This window comes from Geospiza fortis, unplaced genomic scaffold (assembly GCF_000277835.1).
Source record: "Geospiza fortis unplaced genomic scaffold, GeoFor_1.0 scaffold118, whole genome shotgun sequence".
NCBI classification, from domain to species: Eukaryota; Metazoa; Chordata; class Aves; order Passeriformes; family Thraupidae; genus Geospiza; species Geospiza fortis.
This window is the reverse complement of record NW_005054380.1, coordinates 2,468,011-2,477,198: the sequence shown is the minus strand read 5'-3', so window position 1 is coordinate 2,477,198 and position 9,188 is coordinate 2,468,011. Positions and strand designations below refer to the sequence as shown.

At 58.9% G+C, this 9,188-nt stretch overlaps 1 protein-coding gene across 2 annotated transcripts in view; it reads right to left on the bottom strand.

Moving 5' to 3' along the window:
- KIF1A (kinesin family member 1A) overlaps nt 1-5,057 on the bottom strand; it is a 33,470-nt gene extending 28,413 nt beyond the window's left edge. For both annotated transcript variants that reach the window (XM_031060362.1, XM_005425069.2), the window contains exons 1-5: nt 4,909-5,057; nt 923-999; nt 644-823; nt 130-195; nt 1-4 (exon numbers count right to left, since the gene is read on the bottom strand). The exon at nt 1-4 is cut by the window's left edge and continues 169 nt beyond it. In XM_031060362.1, coding sequence (XP_030916222.1) covers nt 1-4; nt 130-195; nt 644-823; nt 923-999; nt 4,909-5,014 — 433 coding nt within the window. In that variant the 5' untranslated portion in view covers nt 5,015-5,057. The remainder of the gene's footprint in view (nt 5-129; nt 196-643; nt 824-922; nt 1,000-4,908) is intronic.
- Nucleotides 5,058-9,188: the final 4,131 nt, after the last annotated feature.

Below are 9,188 nucleotides of genomic sequence, written 5' to 3'. Positions count from 1 at the left end.
TCACCTAGAGCAGAGGGCACGGGCAGAGCTAGCAGGATGGCCCCAAAGAGGGCTCTGCACACTGGCACAACCTGTGGAGCCAGCTGGGGGGCCAGAAGGGGCTGGGCAGGCAGAGGGAGGGGGGCCTACCTCCACAGAGTAGGACATGTTGTCATTGGTGGTGTCATTGATGCGGGAGAAGAGATCCTCGCACAGCTGCGGACACAAGAGCCAGGCTCAGCCCCACCAGCACAGTGCTCCTGCCTGGGGGGCCCAGACACAGGGCTTTCTGCCTTTTCATCCCAAAATCCAGCCAGTGAGTGCTGGAATGGCTCCTGGGGAGCTGGCAGAGCCCCCCCATGCCGACATGCACAATCAGCATCCCCAGAGCCCTGCTGTGTCCTGCCAGGCCAGCTCTTGGTCAGCAGCTCAGCTCTTGGGCCACTGCTGCTCACATCCACTGGCCTGGTGTGGCCAGACCATAGTCCTTCCAGCCTTGGAGAGCCTGGGTGACCCTCCTTGACCCCTCCTGGTGGAGCCATGCCAGCTCACTGTCACAGCAGTGCTACATTAGACCTTGGCAAAGCCTCACTCCCACCCTGCTGCCCTCTTTCCTCCCAGCTCTGCTTTTCCTTTGGGACAAGGCAGTTTTCCCCAGGCATACCTGGGGGATGATGCCTTGCTGGTCCTTCTCCTGCTTGCCCATCATGGTGTAGGATTTCCCAGCTCCTGTCTGCCCGTAGGCAAAGATGCAGACATTGTAGCCTTCAAAGGCATGCTGCAGCATCTCCTCGCCAATGTCCCGGTACACTTGCTTCTGGGATGCATAGTTGATGTCTGCAGGCTGCACAGAGGAGGGGGACACGGAAAAATTGGGCAAGGAGGCCCTCCTGCCTCTCCCCAGCCCAGCCTTCGAGGCGGGCTCAGGCCTCCCAGTGCTTACCGTAGTGTGGGACCAGTAGGAATAGTCAAAGCTGAAGCTTTTTGGTGTCTCTTTGGGCTGTTTTGGGTTCAGGATAGCTAGGGACAAACAGATGGGAGCATGAGGCCACCAAGCACCCATGGTAGCCCTGCCCCACGCCCCTCTCCCCCCTTCCATGTGGGAGGGATGAAGGGTGATGGGTTTCAGTCCAAAACAGTCCTGGAAGGCTGTCGCAGACATCTTTTCATGTAAAATCCTTCTCTTAGGATTTTTTCTTCTTGAGAAGATGAGAGGCCTCAGGGACAAAATGTAAACAATGGTTATCTGCTGCTGTGGAATGCAACAGGCAGGTCTGTGATAAGTCTCATGTGGATGTTTGGAATTAATGGCCAATAACAGCCCAGCTGGCTTGGACACAGTGTCTGAGCCACAAACTTTTGTTATTCATTCCTTTCTATTCTTAGCTTAGCCAGCTTTCTGAGATGAAACCTTTTCTTCTATTCTTTTAGTATAGTTTTAATGTAATATATATAATAAAATAATAAATCAAGCCTTCTGTAACATGGAGTCAGATCCTCGTTTCTTCCCTCATTCGAAAACCCCTGTGAACGCTGTCACACAGCAGGGTCACAGCCTTCCTGTCCCCACAGCTCCCATGGTGGCACCTGAGGGGTGGGAGCAGCTGCAGCCCTGCCAGGGCTCCCCCAGAGCCCCTCTGGCTCCTTCCCCTGCAGTGATTAATGCCTCGTGTCACACCAGCAGCGGAAACAAGAGTCTGCTTTTGTCATCCCCTGATGAAAAGGACGTTGCTATGGAAATTGGAGACTGCATCACTGCTCTTCCTCATGCCATGGGTGTTTTTTTTTTTTCCCTCCTGTAGAGCATTTACCATGTGGTTTTATTTCTGAAACAACAGATGCATCAGAAGAAGCCCAAACCAGTGGGCAATCACGAGGTGCAGCCACCAGCCATGTTCGGTGACACTGAAGTGACATTGAGGCCTGCACAGCTCCTGTGCCCACTGCCCCAGCTGCTCCCTGCCACCACCAAGGATGGAGAAACCATAAGCCCTGAGCTTTCTCCACGCCAGCCTGCCCTGCCCTTCCATCCTGATTCCAGCCATTCCTGGGCAGCCCCAGGCACAGGGCAGCTCACTGCCATGGTCTCTGATGGCCAGATGTGCTTCCAGATGTGCAGTGTCACACACAGAGATGCTTTCTGCTCTGAATCCCTCCTCCAACACCACAATGGATACACCTCCTACTCCCATGGGAAGGGTCCACCACTTCTAACCTGAGAACAACCCAGCACAGAGCGAGGCAGACTGGGGAAGTGGGGTCAGGATCCAGCCCCAGCCACAAAACCACAGCATGGTGCTGCTGAGACGCTCCTTGGCATGGAGAGAAGCCCAGCTCTGGCACAAAGAGGGGCTGGCATGGGCTCCCTGCCTGTCCCCCTGCTGCAGGCAGCCTGGCCCCACTGCTCTGGGCACCTGCTGCATCCCAGGCAGGCTGAATAGCAGGAGAAAGGGCTGGGAAGGAACAACTGGGAATCCTGCAGCAGCAGGCAGGGATGTGGAGGCCCCTGGAAGAGCAGGACTTTGTGGGCAGTGTGCTCCTGACCCCTGCCAATGCCTGGATGTGGTGCTGAGGGCATTGTGAAGAGAAGCAGGGGTAGAGGTTGTGCAAGACGTGGGATGGAGCATCTCTGGTGGCTCCTGGTGCTCAGCCAGGCAGCTCCACCTGGTCACCAGGTCTGGCTCTGCCCTGCAGAGGTGGCACTGACCAAGCAGACAGGAGCAAAGATGAGTTGTGGAGCAGGGATGGAGCTGCACAAGGAGCCTGTTCTGCATCCCAGTGCCAGCCCATGCTGGGCACAGGGCAGGGGGGCAGCTGGGGATGGCACCACGTGGCTCTGGGCACCCCAGCTGCAGCTCCCAGCTGGCACGGGACACCAGAGACTGGGACACAGGGGAGCATCCCAAGGGCAGGCATCTCCTGTCCTCAGCTGAAACACTCCTGCCATGCCCCTGCCATTCCCATTTATCTGCCTGCAGGCAGATGGATGCTGCTGGTGGAGTTTTTCCTTTTCTACAGGACTTTGGCAAAGCTGCTCCGAAAGATTCATGCTCTGGGCCTTTGGGATTGAAAAGGCAAGGAGGGGTGTGGAGGTGAAGACAAACATAGAGACAAGGGGCAGGAAGGAGGAAAACCTCTGGAGGTGTCTCTTGCCTTGCCCTGAAGAGCCAGCAGCATGAGAGTGGGCAGGCACAGAGCAGGAGAAAGGCCAGAGCCCACATCAGAGAAAATAACCACCAGGGTTTAAAGGCAACAGAGGCACAGCTCCAGACAGGGAACACGACTGGGATCAAAGCCAGGGGTCTCCTCCACACCATCCTGGTGGGAGCCATCAGGAGAGGGGCCCAGGATGGGCCCACAGGGTGCAGGACACCACAGGAACAGCTGGAAGTTTGCAGGTGAAAGGACAGCAGAGAAAGGCAGAGATCCCTTCCCACCCCGGGCCCCTCTGCCTCCCAGGGGCTGGATGGAGGCAGGAGAAGAACCTGCACAGGCAAAGGTCTCTGCAAATAATCCTGGGAAGGGGAAAACTTGCCCTCACTCCCCTTAGATATGTTTATCTTTGGCTTCTCTGCCAGGAGCTGGGGGGATTGAGACAGCCCTGCTCTGCCGGCACCCTCCAGCCTCCACCAGCCACAGCAGCAGCAGCTCCTGAGCCCCCCACACCTGCTCCCCAGCCCCCTGGCCAAGAGGATTAGCCCGTGGTTTGTCCATTCATGGAGAAAATCCTCCCTGTCAGCAAAGGGCTCCTGCCTGCAGCCCTGCTGCCCTCCCTGGTGCAGAGGCACGGGCTGCAGGGCTGGGGGCACAGCCAGGGTGAGCAGGGACACAGAGCTCTGAGCGAACACAGCCATGGTGGAGCCGGGGGATGCCTGATGCTCTTGGCTGGGACTGGGACACAACAGTTCCCCCCCAGAACCAGAACGGGGAACATCTGCCCTCCCATTGCCTGGCCTGGGCAGCTGGGAAGCTCCTGCATGGACAGGAGGCTTCCTCACCACGAGGACAGAAGCTCTGCCCCCCAGGCAGGTGGAGAATCCCTGTCCAGCCATGAAGGGAGAGCCCCACAGGAGGCCAGAGACCAGCAGGGGCTGCCCCACAGACCCTCCCCCCAGGCCTGGGGTGGCCAGCGGGGTCCCAGCGTCCCCCTGCACCCTTGGGTGCTGTCCCCGGCCAGCAGCAGGGTTGTCATGGCAGGCTGCAGGGCGGGGGGGGCTCCACCAGCGTGTCACCCACCGCCGGTGACGCAGGCAGGGAGTTATTTTAGACACTGCCCCATCTGGAGGCTTCCAGAGCCACACAGGAGGGGTTTCACTGCCAGGCCCACACCCCGCTGCCTGCAGCTGGTGTTTAAAGAGGGGCAAAGGGCCAGACAGGCTCCTGACAGGACACACAGCCCTGAGCACGCCATTCCCTGGGCAAACCCTCCTCCCTCCCTCCCTGCTGCTGCTGCTGCACCTCCAAGGGCCCCAGAGAGCAGGGATGGTCCTGGCAGGCTGCAGCGAGTGGGACCTGGCCAGGCAGACAAAAACCACTCACTAGCCCACACACAGCTCCAAGGCCAGGCTGGAAGAGCCTGATCTCTAGCGGAAGGTTGGAACGAGATCGTCTTTAACATCCCTTCCAAAAAACAAAGGATTAGTGTGATTCTGTGATTCCTCCCTCCTTGCCTACTGGAGAATGCTGCCCCTTGCACTGTCACCAAAATCCAAGGGCTCAGTGCCATGTAGGTCCCAGCACTGCCATTCCAACAGCATTTCCCCATGGAAAGCTGAGCCCATTCCCACATCTCCTCCTCCAAACCCCTGGAGATGCTTCAGGCATCCTCACACGGATCCCCCCAGGCCGGCGCTTGCTGCTGTGGCCACACCACCCCTGCTCCTTCCCAGGCAGCACCCAAACCCCCCTTCCTGCCCCTGAGGCACTCACTGGTGGTGCTTCCCGACATCTGGATGATGCACTTGGACTCGCGGCTCATCTCCCGGGAGTTGAAGGGCCGGACCCGCACCGCCACCTTCACCGAGGCTCCCGCCATGGCGCCGGCCTCTCCCGCCTCCTGCCGCCGGGGAGCGCCGCCTGGCCTGCCGGGCAGGGAAAGGGCGTTAGGAACCCCGATCCACAGCTTGCACCTGTGCTGCTGGGATGGAAGGCCCGTGCGAGGAAACCTGCTGGGAGCGCTGTTTTGTCTCTGCCTAAAAATATGACATTTTCTTTCATGCCTCCATCTGCCCTCGTTTTACCTCTTCTCTCTGTCATACCTCAGGTCAGGACCCCCAGCTCAGTCCCAGGGGCCATCTCTGGGATACCCCGGGGCAGCACCGGAGCCTCCATCCCCCTGGGCACCCACAGCAGCGGGCAGAGCCACTGCCAGCACCAGCACAACCCCAAGGAGCAGCTTTTCCACCCCAGGGTGCCAATGGCACCGAGCAGGTCCCCCCCAGTCTGCAGGAAAGGTCCCTGCCTGTTACCAGAGCCTGCTGCCTCCCCTCCAAGCCCAGCAAAGCAGGGCCTGGGCAGCAGGACAGGGCAGGGAGGGAGGCAGGGAAGCGATGGCATTCCATTGGGAACGGAGGCGGTGGCTGAGCATGCGCCTCCCATTCAGCCCCCACAAAGCAGACCTGCAGCATCAGCACCAGCAGCCCTCCCCGGGAAGCCAGTGGCCATTGCACTCAGCTCAAGCTCCCAGTTTACCATCCTATTTCCAGTCCTTTCGCTAAAAAATTAACTGCAAATCTCACCAAGACAAAACAAACCCCCAGACAAACATCTCCCAGAGCAGTTGTGCATCCCAGCACGGGTGCTCTGCAGGCCATTCCCAGCTTCCCTCAGCTGCAGTTAAGCCTCATGAGCACTGCCCAGAAAATTCTACTGGGATCCTTCCTCTGATTGCTTTGGGATCCTTTTGGACCTGACACAAATCCTGCCTTCTAACATCTATCCCTTTTCCTGCCTTTCCCTGCTCCCTGGCTCCTCCCTGCTGGGGAAAACGGAGCACAGGACCCCTCAGTAACTGGGCAGGAGCTGCTCCTCTGGCATCCCAGCTGCAAGGCTGCGTGTGAATTCCCTAATGCTTTCCAAGCCTGGGTTTTGCCAGCAGGATATTTGCTCCAGGATGAAGGAGATCAGGGAGAAATGAGATTGTTAATGAGCACCAGCACAGCTCTGGTTACATGGGCCATGACCAGAAGGAGGGATCTTGAACATGAGATGTGTTTTGCCATGGTGGAAATGAAAAATTCAGGAGAATTTGTGGAAAAAGTGGGGGGAGAGGGAAGAAAAAACCAAATCCACAGAACAGAAAGTATCCCAAGAGAAGGGGATGGCTTTAAAACTACCTGAGGTCTGACAGCTGTGGTTTGATTTCCAAGGGGGTGAGAGGAAACCATAGACACAGTGGAAAAATTTGCATCAAGAAAGTGTTACAAGCTTGGCACTGCCTTTCAGAAACCCTTTGCCTGTTTTATAAGTGAGCTGGCATGTCCAACAGCATGCAGAGGACAAAGCTGCTTCTGTTGGAGCTCCCAAGCCCCCCTCTTATCTTCCTGCTGGGATGGCTCCGGAGCTCCCACTGTGCTCAGCCAGGGATCACACCCAAAAATCCCAGAGTTCAAGCATTTGCTCTCAGGCTTTCTTGAGCTTGGATTATTTTAAGCAGGTGTTTAACACCACCCTTGAGTCCCTAAGCAAGCAAGTGGGCTCTGCCTCCCAGTGGCCTCCGCCTCCCCGCTCAGCTGGGGGAAAGGAAAAATTAAACAGCAGTGCTTGCCAAAGGGCAATGGAGGAGTTGTTTTTCCCATGAACACGATTGGATGTATTCCCATGTGGAAGGGCTGCATCTTCACGAGGCCAAGAGCTCGAGCTGCTCCACCCTGTGGCACCACTCAAGGACAATGGATTCACCCCCGGGCCAAGGCTGCACCTGACACCTGCCCGTGTCACACACTTCCCTCTCCTCCCGAGCCAAGGCAGCTCCCTTCCCCCAGCTCTGCAGCCTCTCCAGCTCCCAGGGCTCTGAACAGGCAGGTCAGGTCCCTGCACAGCCCCAAAACAGCAACACCCCTCGGTGAGCCCACCAGGACCGCCTGCTGCCTGCCACGGGCCACCTCAGCCCCTGCTCTTGTCCCCTCCCACCCTGTGCCACTCCCAGCCACTCCAGCCCCATCACTGCCCACAAGGACACTCTGGTTTCTCCTCTGAACCACTTTCCTGTGTGCCTCATCCTGCTGTGTACCTTCCATTAGTGCTGCTTTCCTTTCTTTGCCTTTTTCTGCCCACTCAGTCCCACACCCCATACCCCCACCACTGCTGGCTGTGAGAACCTCCCTCCTGGCCAGCAGGACCTTTTCTCTCTCCCTGCCATCCACAGGCTACATCCCAGTGTATTCCCAGCTGGCTGTGATGTGAGCTCCTCTCCTGGCCAGTATTCCCTGCTGCAGAGTCCCAGTTCCATTTTCTGCTCCATCCATTTGAACAGGCAGGTCTGGTGGGCAGTGCATCCGTGGTGGGCAGTGCCCTGCTTCCCTCTGCTCCTCTGCAGCTCTCCCATTCCACCCCTGCCACGGCAGCACAGGGAGCCCAGGTGACATCCTGTGCCCTTGGGGACCACCAGCAGGCACTGCCCAGCTGCTTCTCACCCTCCTTCCCCTCCCCTGACTCACATCCCTGGCTCAGCTGCAGGGAGGCACCCCTGGCACCACTGGGCATCCGGGGGAGAGAGGGGCCAGGCTGCAGTGAGCAGGGCAGGGCAGGGCCAGGCAGCCCCCCCAGCCTGTGGACAGCTCCAACCCGGCCAGCTCTCTCTGCCTGGGGGCAGCCAGAACAGCTTAATCTGCTGCCATCGAGAGAAATTCGATAAGCCAGGGCCAGCCCTTCACTGCTGGGAGCGTGCCAGCGCCAAAGCCCTGCTCCCTGCTCCCTCCCTGCCACCTCCCAGGGCTGCCCTGCTCACAGGGGAGGCTGCAGAGAGGAATGGCCAAGTCCTGGGGCCAGGGGGAACATCTGGACATGTCCCCAGTCCCATCTCTTTCCCCCCTTCCCGTGCAGCCTGCGGGCTCTGCCCCTCCCTGTGACACACCAGGCACCCCCAGCGAGGAGCAAAAGGCCTGGAGAGCCACGATTAACTGGATCAGCCAAGATTAATTGGGCAGAGATTAGCTAATGAAACCACTCTTTAGTGCAGGGGCTACCAACTGGCAGCATCTCCTGCTGAGAGGTGACCAACAGGACAGGGAGCATTGTCCCTAAGTGCCACCAAGCAGCAAGCTCTTCCCCAAAGGATGCTCAGGAATGTGCTGTGCTGCCAGTCCCCCAGCTCCAGCAGATGAGGAGCTGCCTCAGCCAGGGGAATCCAAGGTGAGCTTCCCTTTGTCTGCTCCCATCCAGCCCCACGTCACCTCAGCCAGGGCGAGGGTGGGCGCCCCGTTGGGCTGCACTGGTGTGTTCTCAGCAGCTGCCAGGCTTTGCTGTGGTGAGCCCTTCCCCTGCAGCCTTTGTTGGGGTCTGACTGGGCCCACGGGACCCTGTGCTGCCTCTAGGGCAGCAGGGAACACGCTGCTGGATGACACGGCACCCTCCGTGCCTGCCAGGCAGGCTCCTCACCCACCTCCCGCCCCACACAGCACAAGGGGCCATGACGGTGCAGTTTTCTCCAGAGCAGCACCTGCAGGCAGGGAAGCAGCTCAGAGGACAGCCCAGGACAAGGACAAAGCCCCCCACACCCAGAAGAAAGCCAGCCCCAGCTTCCCCAGGCACCCTGCCCCGTGCCTCCTCACCTCCTGCCCACCCCAACGGGGGAATCAGCCCCAGGGCAGAGCTTGCAGCTCCCTGAGAATTCCCACGCAGATTCCGTTTACAGGTAGCAAATGCAAGGACATGGATGAGGGGTTCTGCTTCCCATCTCTGCTGCAAAGTAACCCCACCCCCATCCCTGCTCCCTCCATCCTCTCTTCCAGCCACAGGCTCTGTCCCCAAAGCAGGGAACAGCTGCACAGAAAGGGCAGTGAGCTCTGGGGGCATTGCTGGGCACGGGGAAGGGCACCCAGGGAGGGGGTGCACAACAGATTCCCACAGGAGCCAGGGCTTGAGGGGCTGCAGCTCATGCCACACGCAGGGAGGTGCAGGGTGGTGGTGGCAGCATCTTTGCCAGCGCCAGCTGCCGCCTCCCAGACAAAATGGAGGTCAGCAGCAGCAGCGTGCCGAGATGGCAGAGC